At 43.6% G+C, this 17,303-nt stretch overlaps 1 protein-coding gene across 6 annotated transcripts in view; it reads right to left on the bottom strand.

The window, feature by feature from the left end:
- The window catches only part of IKZF2 (IKAROS family zinc finger 2), a 110,193-nt gene extending 93,489 nt beyond the window's left edge, over positions 1–16,704 (bottom strand). For 2 of the 6 annotated variants that reach the window (XM_082228161.1, XM_082228163.1), the window contains exons 1-3: positions 15,131–15,331; positions 13,588–13,636; positions 12,956–13,060 (exon numbers count right to left, since the gene is read on the bottom strand). In XM_082228161.1, the coding sequence (XP_082084287.1) occupies positions 12,956–13,060; positions 13,588–13,636; positions 15,131–15,133 (157 nt within the window). In that variant the 5' untranslated portion in view covers positions 15,134–15,331. The other 4 variants (XM_082228158.1, XM_082228162.1, XM_082228159.1 and 1 more) reach the window with 3 other exon arrangements.
- Between the last annotated feature and the right edge of the window lie 599 nt (positions 16,705–17,303).

Below are 17,303 nucleotides of genomic sequence, written 5' to 3'. Positions count from 1 at the left end.
CCAAACAATAAATTTAGAGACTTTTCCTTTTTAAAATAAAAAACCAGAATTTTAAAAGGTCCAGTACAAAAGTCCAGACCATATTTGCCAGTAATTTAGCAGGTTTTAACCACCATGATTGCAAATTCGCCAATTTCTGTTGAAAGGAAAACGGTTATAGACGTTTTTTTATTTCCCAGTAGTGAAAGCGGGGAGAGGAAACGGAGCAGATTTGGGCAGATGAGTCAAACAGAGCAACCTACGAAGCACCTTGCGCTCAATCTGGATCTAAACGGAATCTTGTGGTTGGTGAACACCCCTCCTAATTACATCTTTCACAACTGCACTATAATTTTTATTTTTGCAACTATGTCTTATCATCTCTCCACCACCCCCCACCCCAATAAATGGAAGATTGTTGCAGAGGTCTGAGTATCTTTCTTAGGTAGCCCTTCGGTTGGAGGGACATTCTCAGTGTAACACTTCTACTGGAGGAACCAGACCATAAGGTTTTCCCCACTGGGAACATTCCATCCTTTCCACTTCAAACATTGCATCTGTGTAGTTGTACATGCACTGTGAAAGTTAGCTGCGTGAAAGGCACGGGCACCCAACTGGAGCACATTAGGGATTGCCAATCAGAAGATCAGCGTTCAAATCCCTGCGACGGGGTGAGCTCCTGTTGCTCGGTCCCTGCTCCTGCCAACCTAGCAGTTCGAAAGCACGTCAAAGTGCAAGTAGATAAATAGGTACCATTCCGGCGGGAAGGTAAACAGCATTTCCGTGGGCTGCTCTGGTTTTGCCAGAAATGGCTTAGTCATGCTGGTCACATGACCCGGAAGCTGTCTGCGGACAAACACCAGCTCCCTCGGCCAGTAAAGCGAGATGAGTGAGCAACCCCAGAGTCGTCCATGACTGGACTTAACGGTCAGGGGTCCCTTTACCCTTTACTATCACTTTGATACTTGTTCACCCCATTTTGCTGGCACTTTATCTTTTTTTCTTTTCATTTTTTAATAGTTTGAAGCTGAGAGCATCTCACGATATCATTCAAGCACAGAAGTACATACCCATGTTGTTGTTTTAAAGTGGCAAACCCCAACTGCCACTGTATAGCCTTTTGCCATTTTAATCATTTATATGGAGGCTCCGCCTTCCCCCTTTTCCAGGGCTTTGATGGACAACTGCTCTGGATTTTTAAGAAGTAGATTTATAGCCCAATTCTAGTTATGTCTACTCAGAAGTCCAATATTTTGAATATTTTAAATGAGACTTAGGCTGCAATCCCAAGCATAGCATACTTACTAGGATGCAAACCCTTATTAAATGCAGTTAACTACAGTTGTGCAGTGCAATCATAGGCATGTCTACTCAGAAGTAACCCTACGGATTTCACTTCCTGGCAGTGCTGACTCCAGAGGAAGGCAAGATTGGACATTCAAGACAGGTCGAGGCATCACTATTTCTGCCTTGCATAGAGCATGCAATAAGAACAGAGGCAGTGCATGGGAATTCTGTTTTCATGTTGTTCCAGGTTAGCTCTCACTTAAGAGTACTGTGCCTGAACTCCCCTGCCCCCCGGTGAAATCCTAGGGCCAACACCACTCCCATGAGTTGAGGATTACAGCCTAAAATTAGGAGTTTTAAGTTCATGTTTAAAGAACAGAAGTACAGTTATCCACAGAGCAAGTCATGTTTGCAGCCGAGTTTAAGAGGCCTTTCCTCCTTCTTTTACATGAAGACAGGATATAGCAGGGCAGGTGGTGAGACTAACAAATATATAGTGCTAAGAAGAAAAACTGTGTTAATCTCTCACACCAGATGTAACTGACCTGTAGAAAACACTATGAACTGAAAACAGAGATACTATACAGTGGTACCTCAGGTTAAGTACTTAATTCATTCCGAAGGTCTGTACTTAACCTGAAACTGTTCTTAACCTGAAGCACCACTTTAGCACGATTTATGTTCTCACCCTGAAGCAAAGTTCTTAACCCAAGGTAATATTTCTGGGTTAGTGGAGTCAGGTACCACTGTATGTAGTTTTGTCATCCATGAAAATAGTTCAATAAAAACTTTTTTTTCAAGAAGAAGAAAAGCTGTTTTAATATTGTTACTAGATTTCCCTCTGTAATCAGGACTCCGTGCTCAATGAAAGCATGCCCTAGTGAGAAAGAGGCAAGCACTTATTTGTGTGTGTGTGTGTGCGCGCGCGCACGCATACTATATAATTTCACATCTATTACTAGTAAGCTGTATTTAACAAGCATTACACCCAGTAATGAAATTTGACAAACTTATGGTGTGAGGGAAGAAATAGTCTCAAACAAGTTTTACAACAATGCCGTACAATTACAGTATGCAAATTAAGTGGAATCATGTCATATGCCAATTGGGTGAGTCATGTCTGGTGTAAGGATCCTCCAAAGAAGGCAGTTGCAGATAACTGTACGTTAACTAAATGAGACGCCTTGCCCTTTAGAGACCAAGGGGGTGGCAGGAAATGAATTGAGTAAAGCCATTTTGTACAAATCAGCAGCATGCAGGTACCTTGCAAGCACCAAAGTCTTAAAGGCTGGAAAAAGAAGAGGAAATGTTAGAGGTCTCTCTCATGCACACACATATCACAGAACATCTGAGAGCCACAAATAAACAAGGCACCAACCACAAGGGTTATAGTGAATGTGTGCCGCATCGCCACTGGTGTGGACAGTATTTGTACATTTTTTAAGGGCAAGCCTCCAAATATTGGAGAAAATTCACTTATCACTTAGAGTACTGGCTGGGTAGAGCTAGGAGCCAGGCATGGGGAAGAAGTCCAAGCTTGAGGAGGCTGGTGTCTGTTTATTCACACTCTGAGACAATGAAGAGGCTGCATTTCACAACAACACTGTGCCTGCAGGTGAGGAGGGCCGAATAATGCCCCCACCCTTGCTATATTTCTTTGCTTCAGGCACTCCCCCCCCCCCATAGAATGGCTCACTTCTGGTCTCAGGGCAGGTGTGTGAGAAACAAACATGGCTGCCTAAGGTGCCAAAGGAAGCTGTTTAAAAAGCTGAATGAACAGCAAGCTACCTGGTATTCCTCCAGGTGATTGAGGAGGGTGTGGAAGAAACTGACAGGATGACTGTTATGCACACATGCGGGAGGAGAGGGTGTGACAGGTTGTGCTTTATTACAAAGCAATCTTCCCCAAAAAGCCATTAATGTGAATATAATAGTTCTGCCGCAGATTAACCAATGATTCAACTCCACCCTCATTGTAACCTTCAGCAAGAGAGCAGAGTGGTCTAACAACTACGTAACTGGCACGTACAGAAGTCTTCCGAGGGCTCTGTATACTTTGCATACTCGCAGGATCACCACCCAAGAATGGAACCTATTCCCTTTGGCAGGGAAGGCCCAGAGCTCAGAGGTAGAGAGCCCTGAAGGAGGTTTTGCATGCAAAAAGCCCACACTCCAGTTGCAGGATCTCAGGTGCCACAGCTGGGAAGGACTGAGACCTTGGGGACCTGCCACCAGTTGCTCCTGTGCTGGTTTGGACCATGGCCTAGCTCAGTTTAAAGAAATGTTAAATTTCAGCATTTTTCAGCTCAGTTTAAAGAAATGTTAAATTTCAGCATTTTTCTTTTTTTAAAAAAGTAGAGGGGGCCCCAAACCTTTATTCTTTGTTTCTGCAGGAGAATTGCTGGAAAGCATGTAAGGATTATCTCATGGAAGTTGATAGCCAATGGCCAGATTACAGCAACCACACAGAAGCTTCTCCAAAACCTTCCATGTGCCGCCTGACTCCAGAAGGCAAGCAGTTCCAACACAGGGACTCACAATGCAAAATAAGGTCATTTTTGCCACACTCCTGCAAAACACCCACAAACAAGTAGCATAAAGGAAATCAACAGTAGAGAGCCACGGCATGTGTTTGCCATATGGAGAAAGCCACCAGACACAGCACTGTAACATCTGTAAAACAACCTGCTGGCTCTCAGAAGTTAGAAAGTAGATAGATGGTGGTCCAGAATGGCACTTTAATTCACAGTTCTTCATCCTCCCCCCACCCTACCAAGTATTTCCTCTTCTCTGTTTTCAAAATCCTGCACTGGAAACTTCAAACTGCTGTTAAATTGCAATGATTTCCCCCCTGGATCAGCATTATTCTGAGTTTCAACCATTTAGAGTGGAGGCACCACTACAGTTCTAATAATAATAATAATAATAATAATAATAATAATAATAATAATAATAATAAACCAGAGGTGTTGCCTGATGGGAGGTAAGACCTGAACGGTTCTCAGTTATTGCAAGTGCCTTTCCCCTGTGGACGTGAAGGCTACCTACAGAGCTGGAGTCAGGGCCCTGTGTACTCTGCAGGTGTGGGTGAGTGAAACTATGGTTTAGCATGAATGAGCAAGCACACTGGCACCAGGAGCAAAAATCACAGCCGCTTCCTTCTCCCAAAGCTCCAGCTACCAGAAGCAAAGCTATGATTTGGCTCAGGCTTACATGTGAATGAAGCGTGGCAGTTGCACTGTGCTATCATTTCTGTTTCCCCATTAAAGCATGTCACTGGGATGATGCTACAGCCTGACGTTGTGTCACTGATAGAAGCACAAGGAAAATGGCAAGTCTGCTGGGCTGAGGGTTGCAGTTTTGCTGCTTCAAGGGGTGACAGAGCTTCTAGATTTGAAGAACCAAATTTTAAAACCACTGCCACCACATAGACTTAAGCTACATCTTCCCCCACCCACCCTCCAACGGTTTTGGGGTTTTTCAGTCTTCCGTCCTCCAACCCCCACTCCTTTGCTTTCCTTGCCATTTTTTTTTTTCAGAAATCAGAACTGAACACTTCAGCTCAGTTCTAGAAAAAAAAATTATATATATATAGAGAGAGAGAGATTTTGTCCAAATTGATCAGAACAACCTTGCAATATACTTATTCCATTATAGATATTTTATAGTTCATACAAAATCTAACAGTACCCTGGCATTTTAATCTTTCAATCAACATTATCCAATATGTTTTGCAATAAAATAGAGGATTCATAGTACACATGCAAACATAGCTTATAACTAATTAAAGTTTGCAAACAGACATTTACAAACAATTAAAGTTGTCAATATTAAACAAAGTGACAAATAAAATAGGAAAGATGGGCAATAGATTGGAAAAAATGGATCATGGCTGTTAAGACCCACAGTACGCACCAAATAAAAATAGCTTTGTTATATTATTGTGCAGTTAACTAAAGGCCGGGAAAGGATTTAGATATTTAATTATTTTTCCAAAGTTGGAATGGATGAAGTCTGTTTAAAGCCAACATGTTCCAAAAAGGCAGGACCCCAGATGAAATGGCATTAGTTGAGGCCACTGAAGCGGAGAGCTTGTGTCTGGACTGTACCACTTTAGATGACAGGTGGAAGCTCACATGACTACACTCTCTTCCATTCCAAAACATTCCCTGCACATGGGAAAATAGTATGTTAAGGGGCACTAAGTTTTCTATGCACTGGGGATTTTAATGTGGAGGACCATTCAGTCATGTGACTCTCCACCTGCACTTTGAAGTGGTACAGCCCAGATCCAGGCTCAGCCCCTCAATGAGAACTAGGCCAATGCACCAAGAGGGGAACTGGTACACCTGATAACTGCTGCAGAGAAGCAAAGAGCATCAACTGACCCAAAATCACCAAGACAAGTCACAAGCTACTCTAGTCACAAACTAATCTAACCTGGGAAAACATTCTTTCCCATAATAAAATACAGTCATCATTTACAACATGAGGGAGGGTGAACAATCTTTTTTTTAAAAAAAATAAATTTTTATTGGTTTTACAAAAAAAAAATTAAAACAATACAAACATATAAAAAGACATACAAACACGTATAATTTCATAACTTTTTTTTTCATAAACCTTGTTTCTCGGACTCCCCCATACCTCCCCTTTCTGCATCCCAATGTCCAAAGTTTCCCAGCAACCTCTAAATAGTTCTGTCAAACATATGTCCTCTTAGTCTTTCCTTCAGTCTAATCTTATATCGCTGTAACCCTTTCTTTCTCAAAACCTTGACATTCTAACATTCATCAAGTTTATAATAGTCCTTAAGATAGATTTTAAATTTCTTCCATTCTTCTTCTGCCGTCTCCTTCCCCTGGTGGGAGGGTGAACAATCTTCTCTAAGCTTAAGAAACATTGCTCCAAACCTCCTACTGTCTACTCTCAACAGCAGTGTTAGAAACTCAGATATACGAGCTAGGCACCAAATGGCTCCTTAAACCAAACGGCATGAAGCCACTGCAACACAGTGCCTTTGACATCCATCCCACAGAGTCCATCCAAAAGGAGACCACGGTACTGAGAGCCACAGAGCGACTGAGCAGAAGTAACAGGTTCACACTCCCTCGTCTCTCTCACAATGAAGGTCATCCATCAAGGCACCCATGGCTAATTCAGTTCCAAAACCTGATCGGAACACAGATTGCAGTGGACCAGTCTCATTCAGGAATACCTGCCATTGTGTCACAACCCTCCTCTCCACCATCCTGCCAGTTTAGTTGCTTCCAAGGGTGATGTTCCAGACATGTACATCTATCTGTGGATTTGCGTGTAAAGTACCATATTGGATACCACAGAGATAACATCACTGCTACCTGGTGAGAGGGAACTAAGATATAGTCTGTCAAAAATAAACTTTATGTGTTTTAAGTATAAAAATTTTGACAACCTCTGTGATTTCTTTCTGAGGAAAATAGGACAAGTGACTCTATACTTGTGACTTGTTTTTCTCCCTTTGGAGGCTGAAAGAGCATAAGCTTGCTGCTTACACTAAGCACACAGGATATAAACAAAAGCATCCAAAATCACCCCAAATAAAAAATAGCTTATTGGTGCAACTGGGGGCGGGGAGTGGGGTGTGGTGGGCACAGGACACAAGCACCACACAAACAGTGCCCTCCTGTTACACCAGCATTGCACAGCAGCTCAGTCAATATGGTGAATCTTCTACAGTGCACCACTGGCAGTCTTAATGGATGCATGAATGGCAGAATGCGAGGGACTATTACCATTCAGTGTTTTAATAATGCCTTCTCCCTCACTTGGAGTGTGTTACAGCCTTACATCCACTTCCTGAAGTTACTTAAAAGGCAGTCTCCTAATGGCTGCTTTCTGGGCACAAATTCTTAAGGGAATTGGAATCAGCATTCACTGGTCCTAGACCCCAAATTGTTTCTTCTCACAATTTTATCAGGAATTAACACCAACCTCCCTCTGCAAAATTACCTTTGGTATTTTCCCTTTTAGTTGCAACTAGACTGACAGTAACACAGGGATAGAAGCATGTTTCTGTTGTTACCATGAGCAGCTGGGAAGCTTTGTTCCGAGTTGCTTTTGAAAAATTGACCCATCATCTTAAGGTTCTGAAGGGGACTGCTAAACTAATGGAATTTGTTGCCACCTGAAGGCTATGGACAAGCAACATGTGAAGCCACTTATCCCTGTGAAGTATAACTTCATTTGGCAACCAATGACATATGACTTTGTCTGGTCGGCCCAAACCATGCCCTGCTACGCCCGACCCGGATTAACAAGACAACGTCCCTCCATTTCATTCATTGCCTTGTGACTCCCTCACTGCTTTGTTCTTACCATTCCAGTGACTGGTGTTTTTCCTCCCTTAAGTACATTCAGAGTTATTGTATTGCAACTTACTAATGCCATTGTCCTTTCTACATCTTAATAATAAAAGTTTAAAAAGGCAGCCTAGAATTCTCTTAAATCACATGGGTGAGCAACAGTCTCACCAGCCTTGGGTACAGGGCATAAGGGATACTTTTGGGATAGCAGTATGGGTCCAGGGCAGGCATAGGCAAACTCGGCCCTCCAGATGTTTTGAGCCTACAATTCTCATCATCCCTGGTCCTGCTAGGGATGATGGGAGTTGTTGTCCCAAAACATCTGGAGGGCCGAGTTTGCCTATGCCTGGTCTAGGGCAAGGAGAGGTCAGTTACAGAGGCAGGCTAGGCCGCTGCCTAGCACACCTGCCATGCAAACAGGAGAGTGCCAAATCTTCATGTTTGAGCATGGCTGGTTCCCCTCAGAGGCAGGGAATGTGCCCCAAAACCCTTTTGCAACATCACAGTGGCTCACACTGCCAAGAGGGCTTGAAGCTGGATAAAAGTGCCGATTCACTAAATTTGTTTCTCAGCACTCACTTATAAAACTTTCAAGATGGTATTCAAATTGATCATCCACCAAAGAATACACAGTATTTTTCTCTTTCTCTCTCGGAGACACATATTGCACAGTATATATAATATTGTTAGTTAGCAGACACAATCTCATGTTGCAAATATCACTGCTATCTTTATAAAAGAGGAGCTCTTGGCTTCATCTATAATCTATGTATGCTATATGTAATTATAGATGTGGTAATGAAAAGATGAAACTGACATCTACGCAACATGTGCCAAAAATATTTGACCTGCAACCTTTTGGAAGCAAACCTGAAATCATTAGTAGTTTAGCCAAGTCTTACTCACCTGGAATTGCCACAGGCTAATAAATATGAAGGGAAAAAACCCTCTCTCCCAAGCATGTAATTTTACTAGAGTTGGGTGAGAGTGGTTTGTTTCGAAAGCAGTTGTTTCTCTCTCCTGTCTGGTACACACACTGTTTACGGTACACAAAAAAGCCAAGAAAATTGCCTGTTATGGGCTTCTTCCTTGTTTCAACTGGATACAAATCCAGCAAGACTAAGGCAAGGGGTGTAGTCCTAAATTGATCTGTTCAGGAAAGCCACAGTGGAAAAGCTTCTCTTATTCTTTGGAGGAATAAGTCCCAGAAGAGTAACAAAATCAATACTGTTGATTTCGGGGTGGGGGTGGGCATTAGATAAGGAAAAACAGCTCTATATAGCATTTAATCTTCTATTAAGGTTAAAAAATTAAGCTATCAGTCCCACACACATTAGTGCAGGACCCCAAGTAGGGCTCCCAGACTTTGAACTTTCATTTTTTCCCCAAAGGAAGTCTCCAGCCCTCCTGGAAAGAAAGTCATGAAGCAAAATGTGCAGGAACCTTCCTAAGTGATTTCTGTGAAATGAGCAAGCTAGGCTGCTCCCGGGGTGACTGATGAGTGATTCTTTTGGACACCAGCCAATAGGAATCTCTGGATTCCTCAAGAGTTGCTGGATTCCCCCCTCCTTGATGCAATTATTTTCTAGGCAGAAATTCAAAAGGTTAGAACTTTTCTCATATGGAAATATAATCATGGGCAAAGCTTCATCATGACTGTTATGCCATTTTGTGACTGGTGCCCCCAGAACTCTCTCAAAATTCAAATCCACCCCAACCGTTCAATCAAAAATGTTTGGCAACTCTTGTATTAATGCAACATACCAGCCTGAGACAGCCTTTCAGCACAGGACTAAGTTGCCAACACAGGTCAGAAATGCAACAAGCATTTGCCTTCAGGTGCATGAAATGCTGCATAGGGAACAGCCCAAACCCATAAGCCCATCCATACCAGGTGAGCCTAATGATCCGAATATGAATGTCTGAGAAAGTTTTAACCCACCACTATAGCACTCCATTGCCTGTTGCCTAGGTCCAGATTCCAGAAACTAGGGCTGGGCAAATATACAGATATAGAATCCAAAACCAGTTTGAAGTCCATATCATGATCTCAGTTTCATAATTTTTGGCCTGATGATGAGGTGTGTGTGTGTGTGTTATGCAAAAATCATGATGAAAGAAAAACCGTTAAGGCAGCCAGAGCCTCCACATAGCTCCATCCTTATTTCAGACATTGTGATAAATCGATATATTGTGATGTTTAGCTGGATATATATCACAGTGTTGAAAACCACATATCATCCAGTCCTGCCAGCGACACAATGTATCAGAATGTATCATTGTATCAATGTATCATGCATCAGAATGCACCCAGCAAGCATCCTGTCTTCTAGTGTCTTGATAGTTTTACATGCTATTATATTTTGTTTTTAACATATTTTGGGAGAAAGTAGGGTAGAATTTCAAACAATTCATTTCTAAATATGAAGTTGAGAAAACAAAAATAGCAGCAAAGAAGCCAGTTGAAGGACTCTCTGGAGACCTTGCTTCAGATGGAACAGATTTTTAGGGATCTGACAGGCATACGCAAGCCCTGCCACCTTGCTGGTTTTAACATAGATTCACAGAATTGTAGAGTTGGAAGGGGCTCTGAGGATCATCTAGCCCAACCCCCTGCAGTGCAGGAATATGCAGCTGTCCCACATGGGGATCGAACTGCAACCTTGGTGTTATCAGCACCACACTCTAACCAGCTGGGGCATCTTCTCCAAAGAAAATGCAGAAGAACTATTGAAATAACAATGGGAGAAAGAAAGTGCCTACAGTAGACCCTGCAGAGAACCCCAGTCACAACTTGGTTGCAATTACATTTCTACTGAACAGGAATAGAGCACGTGTCCTGCAGGTGTGAGGTCCCAGTTCAATTCCCAACACCCTCCAGGTAACAGGGCTGGAAAACCTCCTGGCCAGAGGATGTGGAGAGCTGTTGCCAGAAGACAAGACTGATCTAGATGGATCAACAATCTCACAACAAAGAAGCTCTTCTGTTCATAGGTCCTACCAAAAATAAGTAACAAAGTCCATAGGTTCAAACATTATTATTTTTTTGCAAAATATACAGGAACTGTTCTGTCACCGCTGCTTAAAAACTTGACTCAAAATGTATTTCAATGTACCAAGAACCTCATCTAAAGATTTTTCATAAAATAAATGATCGGAGATTTAATTAAAAGCACATAGGAAGCCCTACCCACACATTTTGGGGCTATCCACTCCCACAGAGAAGGACTGGTATACTGTGCACGTGTGCACATAGACACACACCAATACACACTCTCACACACAAATATGCTTCTTTCATCAGAACACCAATCCATGGACACAAATTGCTGTTGATAAACCTGAAGAAGTTACAAATGCTCAGAGCTTTAGAAACTGGTGGTCCTTTCTATCTCCTGATGACAGGAGGCAACAACTCAGGTATGCTCCACTTCAATGGCCCCTCCTGAACTCCATCCCCCTGGCCTTTCCCCGCCGCATAAACTGAGACCCTGGTGCCAAAGGTAGTGAAAATGCAGGCGTGGGAATTCAAAAGATCTGTGGTGCTGCTGTGCGCACAGCACCCTCTGCATGTTCCACACAATCAACGGGATCTCTGGTGCAGGTGGCTGGGGCGCCTGGGATCAGTGGAAGAGTCTAGTGAAGGTCTCAGAATAAACTGCTTTGAGGTTCAAACCCCAAGTCCTCTGTATTCAGGCAAAAGCCCTGGTGCTTGGCCACAGAATTGGGTCTGTATTCACAGGCCAAGTCAGAGGCACAAAGATATATCCCCACCCCCCACCCCCATCCACCATACTGGAACAGCCATCTATTTTAAATCTAGACAAAATTATGCATTGCACTTGCTGGTTTGGGTTAACAGGGTAGCACAGGGTAACAGTTGAATTTAGATGATAATATTCTATGAAAGAGCAACTGCCCGATTTCAATATGTTCATTTTCACCCAACAATTAAAAGTGTACTCTTCTCTTCTGCATGCCTACTCAGAAGGTAGTCTCACTGAGTTCCGTGAAGCTTACTCCCAAGCAAGTGTTCACTGAACTGCAGCCTAATTTGGGCAAGCATTCCTGTTGACATAATAAAACAGGAGTTTTCTTTCTCATCATTGATAAAAAAGAAAGAAAAAAAATGAAGGAAGTGAGCGGTAAAGTTTCATAGCTCAATAAAATGCATATCTGAACTCCAATTCCACAGGTTTGGAAATGTCTAAATGTCGGAATTATGAGAAGCTACCATATAAAGTTCAGTTCAGAGTACTAGCAATCGTATTCTTTTGCAACGTATATATAATAATTGGATATTTCATAGTAACTCTCAATTAAAAGGCTCATAAAACTTGTGTTTTACTCATAACCTCCCGGAGGACAGGAGAAAAGCCCGAGTGTAACACCTTCCTCTCAGCCAGGGGTGATATGAAGATCATACTTTATTATTGCAACAAGTTCATTCTTAAAGCTTCACCTTCCTAGCAGAACATTATTTGCAAAAAATAAAAATCCACTTTGCAGGAATCCCCAAGCAAATGCACAGTAAGAGTGGGCAGATGGAAAACAAAGTTGTAAATTCAAGTTTCTCAGTTTTAGAGGTCCATTAAGACATTCCAATCAACATCAAAAGCAACCCACAATCCTTAAAAAAATAAAATCATCTCATGCAATTACATCCAGTGGATATTTAATACTCTAAAGGTATGGAGTGTTCGCAAACTTAAAGCAGTCTTGAAACACATTATTTCCCTCAAAGAATTATGGGCACTGCTGTTTACCCCTCAGAGAATTACAATTCCCAGCAGCTCTTAATAAACTACAGCGCCCAGAATTCTTTGAGGGCAGAGGGAAATGTGCTTCCAATGTGCTTTAAAGGCATAGTGTGTATGAAGCAAGAGTCTAAATTAAAAAGTTTAAAGTGGTTCAACAATTAGAAAGCTATTACAAATAATACCAATTCAGAGGCAGTGAGAGGAAGACAGAACAGCCACAGAGAATAGGGTTGGGGGTTTGTCAAGCCTTCAGTCATTCAGCTCACTGAATATAGCTTCAGAATATTCTTGGCTCTTTGTCTTCATTTTGCCTTTGCTTTGGAATCATGCCTAAAAACTGTTTCGATCACAAAAGAAACTAGCAAAGCCTCGGTTTTTCCTACCTGGTTCAGATAAGTACTAGCCCTGCCCCCCCCCCCGCCATCCTGGGATAACTGAGACTGGCAATCAAGCTCAGATTTAGACAAGACATCAGCATGAACTACAGCAAATCTGTCCTGTCCTCTCTTCTTGCATTTGCAAACTACGCGAATCGAACAAGATTGATAAACCTGCTAGGCAAAAGCTGTATGAAAGGTGACTTACTGCTTGTCATGTGACTTGGTGAGGTATGCTGCCCATTGGGTGTGCTTGAGGTGAGGTCAATTGCCATATTGGAGTGATCCCTTTCGGGCGAAAGTTCATTGTCACCTATTCCATAGAAGAAAACCTTCTATCAGCTTCACAGAGGAAAATTGACATTTGTGTTCAAGTAAGAACATGTGCTTGCAAAGGGGAGGGGAGATTATATTTGAAAGCTCAGTTCCCAGCATGATTAGATTCTTCCACAGCTTAGGAAGGGTCATTTTCTGCGGCAAAATATATTAGCTACTGCTCTGGGACAGATATCACTCTGTACACACACCCCTTTTCATGTCATACTCAGTTACCTCACTTTGCATAGTATGTATAATTTTAAAAGCAGAATATGTCATCCCACAGGGAAGCATTAAAAACATATGGAGTACAAACATGAAAAATTTACAGCCCACCCTGCTTCCCTTCAATGCACAGATCCAAAGCATATATGCAGTTACACTGAAGTGCCCAATACTGTATTTAGTATTAAGAGTCACCCAACCCATGTTGCCTTAAAATAATGAATTCAATAAGAAGACAAAGAACATTGTGGCCCCTAAGCAGCAAAAGGCACAAAAGAAAATAAAAGCAATACTTACATGGCATGTATCCATCAGTAGCCTCTGCTTCCATAGTCAAAGTGCAGTGCTGCAAGGCAAAAAGTACACTGTCAAAGTTGCCCTCGCTCTGTCAGTTATTAAACATCTGGGCTCCTAAGCCATTTGCCCATTTTCTGCTGCTATTAATTTAATCAGTGTTTGAGCAGCACAAGTGTCTCTGCCTAGGATCTTCCTGCAGGCATCCAAGTGTTGAGGCAGGTAGAAAACTTTAAATGCCAGAAACAACCCTGTGCAGAAGAAAGAAAGTGGGAGGGAAGCACACACACACACACCTGAATCACAGTTTCCCTGTTTCTAAAGAAGTCCTGTTTGTGTCGTTGTGTTTCAACGAAGATGCCAATGCTTTATCAGTAAACAGCCTCCTAATCTTCAGTCCACAGTGTACTTGCTAGTAAGTCTGACTGAACTCAGGGGGGCTGAACTGCCAAGTGAGAACTTTGGGATACTGAGCTGAACGTCTTGTGGGATGCCGGCACCGCAAGGTTTCCTGCACCGCAGTTGTTGCGTGGTGTCCTCGGCTTCAGAACAAGTAGGTGAGTCCATACTTTTTAAAAGCCAAGTTGCAGCAACTATTTTACCCAGGGTCCAGTTCATTCTAACTTATCTATTCTAGCCAACCCTGGAGCCCCTTCCAAAATACTTTCAGACCACATGCTCTATACTGTAGTAATCTCAAAAAGTTTCTTGAAGCACTTTACTAGCAGAGAACAAGCTATTACTTTCCAGAAACCTAAGTCACTGTATTAGATGACGCCCACTAGCTCAAGACTTGATTAAAAATAAAATGAAATGAAAAGGTTGGTCATCATCACCATATCATTTTAAGAGGAAACTTTAAAATGAAGGGTGTGTGTGGAAATAATGGCAAAAGAAGAGTTTCAATTTTTCCTCTCAGTCCCCAGCTCCCTTTTGCCTTTAGTTTCAAAACTCCTGCTACACCAAGCAGTTAAATTATTCACAATGAGCCATTTCTGTATTGATCGCCAAGTATATTTAGACCCAGCTCCTGGAATTTCTCCATTACTTACTGGAAAACAGGCAGCTTCATTTCTTGTCTCCTAAACCACTTCCCTTCACCTCATCCCCCTCTTTTTTTAAATAAATAAATAAGATATACACTTTTCTCTGCCTTCTTCCCCCACTCTGCAAACTGCAGATCAAATTCCTAAGACACTCAGTATACATAACGCTTACATTTCAACAGGCGAAGCTTCCATCCAACTGATGCCTGACTACATGGCTTTAATAATAATGATAATAAATATAACACACGAGCTCTAAATGCTTGAGCAGAAGAGCCCTGCCCTCCTGCCTCTTCCAAATTACCTATCTTCCCTTTCCTGCAGGTAACACACTCGGTAACAAGGGTTGGGGGGGGGGGAGTTGTCTGAAAACAACAAGCTTTTGGTGGGGTGGTGAGATACTATCCCAGGCAATGAGATGGAAAGAAAGGAAAGGAAATATACAGGGTGGGGGAGGAGAGAGAGAAAAAGTTCTATGATTAAAAGAAAAGTTTGTTCACCATTTCTGGCTTCTGGTGGCAGCTTCTAACCCCTCCTCCCTGCCAAGAGCGAAGAGACAGAGGGGATTATGGTGCACTGGAGGTATAGGCAAGATGGGGAAGCGTTTTGAAATAATCCAGCCCCTTCTCCTCCTCCTCCTCCTCTTCTTCTTCTTCCCCCTCCCTCTCGCCTCCCCGCCTCCAGAGTTCAAGGGAAGAGGAAGAAAACTTACAGGTAGGTCACAGTCAGAGCAAATGGATCGGTGGGGAAACAAAGCAGAAGGAAGGAGAAAGGAGCGCCTCTCTCTCTCCCTCTCTGTCCTCCCCACCCACCTTCTTTCCTCCCCCTTCCCCAGGATGGTCTTGTTGGAATGGCACGTACTTTCAGGAAAGATGAAGAACAAAAAGGAGAGAGAGAGAGAGAGAGGTCAGCCAAAGCGACAAGCTATGCGATTAACTAGACGAGAGAAAACTTGATCCACCGGTTCCTTAAGAATCGGGGGGGGGGGGAATCTTGGAGGAAAAGAAAGGGGGTGCTTGGAAGGCGTGGATCAGGGAGTTTTAAAAGGGAAAGGGAACCAAGCAGCAAGAAACCAAGGCCAGCTTCACAAGAACTCTTTTTTGGCCCTGGGCGAAATAAAGAGATCTTAATTTCATCTCTCTCTCTGTGCTCCTTCCCGAGTCCATAGCAGAACCTGTCAAAGTAATTTAAGCCCTGCGTTTTCAAATGCAATGTGTGCCATGCCATAAAAACCCTGCGTTTGCGTTCAGAGAAATCTTTAATCGTGGGTTTCCTTGCATGCATCTTGCATGGGAGACAGTTGCAAACGGTGACAAGCCCCTGTCAGTTTCAAAGAATGAGGGCGGGGGGGGGAGGACTGACTCATCAATTGAGCACCCAAGAAAGCAGATTCCTTGCTTTAAAAAAAAAACAAAAAAACACCCCCTGACTTATGCCTTAATAGATATTGCCTTTGTGGTCTCTTGAATCGCTCGATCTACACTGAAGAAGAATGTTTTGAAAAATCATCATCATAGAGTCCTCTTCGCCTTCCTGCACCACTATAAATATTTTCGGGGGGGGGGGGAAGGAGTGGGTAAAAACAGCAACAAGTCATTTGACTCCCGGGGCTCCGGAGATGCTCCATTATTACGCGTTGCTCTGACAGACCTTCCTCTCCTTTCCGGCCCGCTCCCCCTCGCCTTGCCAAACACAGACACACACAAACACACACAAGATGCACAGAAGACAGAGGTCGCGTTTTGCACACAGATTTTGCAGAGCTGCTCTTGCCCCCCCCCAACCAAAATAAGCACCCCCAGCAAAGATTTACCTCAGCAGCAGAGCATGTTGCAAATCAGTTCCATCACCCTTGTTTGTTTGTTTTGTTAATGAGCTTCTTTAAGCCCCCCTTCCCCCCTCCCTCCCTCCCTTTCCTTTTCTCCTCTCCTCCTGCGCGTAAGGCTCCTATCTTTGCGCGCCGCAGTTGGTTATGGAAACTAAGGCAGTGGATCTGTAGCTAAGGGTAATCCTGCATGGGTTTTTTTTTTTACTTCCTCCATCTTCAGAGAGCAGGGTTAGCCTGGGACAGCTGGTCAAACCCCGAGAAACCGATCCCGGGAGCTCAGGCGCGCACAGGCGCAGCGCGCATCCTCCCGGCGCACAGCTCTCGCCAGGCGCCGGCGAGGGCGGAGGCGGAGGAGCGGGAGCGGGAGCGCGAGGTCTGGCGGGCGGGCGCGTCGCCGGGGCTCCGCGGAGCCGCTCAGCAGACTCGGCAATCGATTGCAGGACAAGGGCTCAGCTGCTGCCTGGGCCAGGCTGCCTCTCCGCGGCACCCCGAGGTGCCTCCTTGGCCAGGCGCGCCGGGAAGAGACCCCCCCCTCCCTCCAGGAGGAAAGCAAGAGCAGCGCCGGGAGAAAAGTTGCGGGGTGTTTCGCTTCCTTCCCGCTTCGCGGGGCCACGGAGACAGGTGCCTCCCCCCCCTCCTCCAGCTGATTCTCGGAAGTAAACAAAGAAAGAAACAAGCAAATTGCGTGCGTATTTGTTGGTTGTGTGTGTGTTGCATGGAAAACCCAGCATCTCATGATGGGGGGGGCATTTTTATTTTTTTATTTTATGCATTTATATCCCACCTTTTCCTCCAAGGAGTTCAAGTTGGCATACACAGTTTTTCACCTCCTCATTTAATCCCCA

Source organism: Podarcis vaucheri, assembly GCF_965113315.1.
Source record: "Podarcis vaucheri genome assembly, chromosome: 1".
NCBI classification, from domain to species: Eukaryota; Metazoa; Chordata; class Lepidosauria; order Squamata; family Lacertidae; genus Podarcis; species Podarcis vaucheri.
This window is presented reverse-complemented; position numbering and strand designations above follow the sequence as displayed.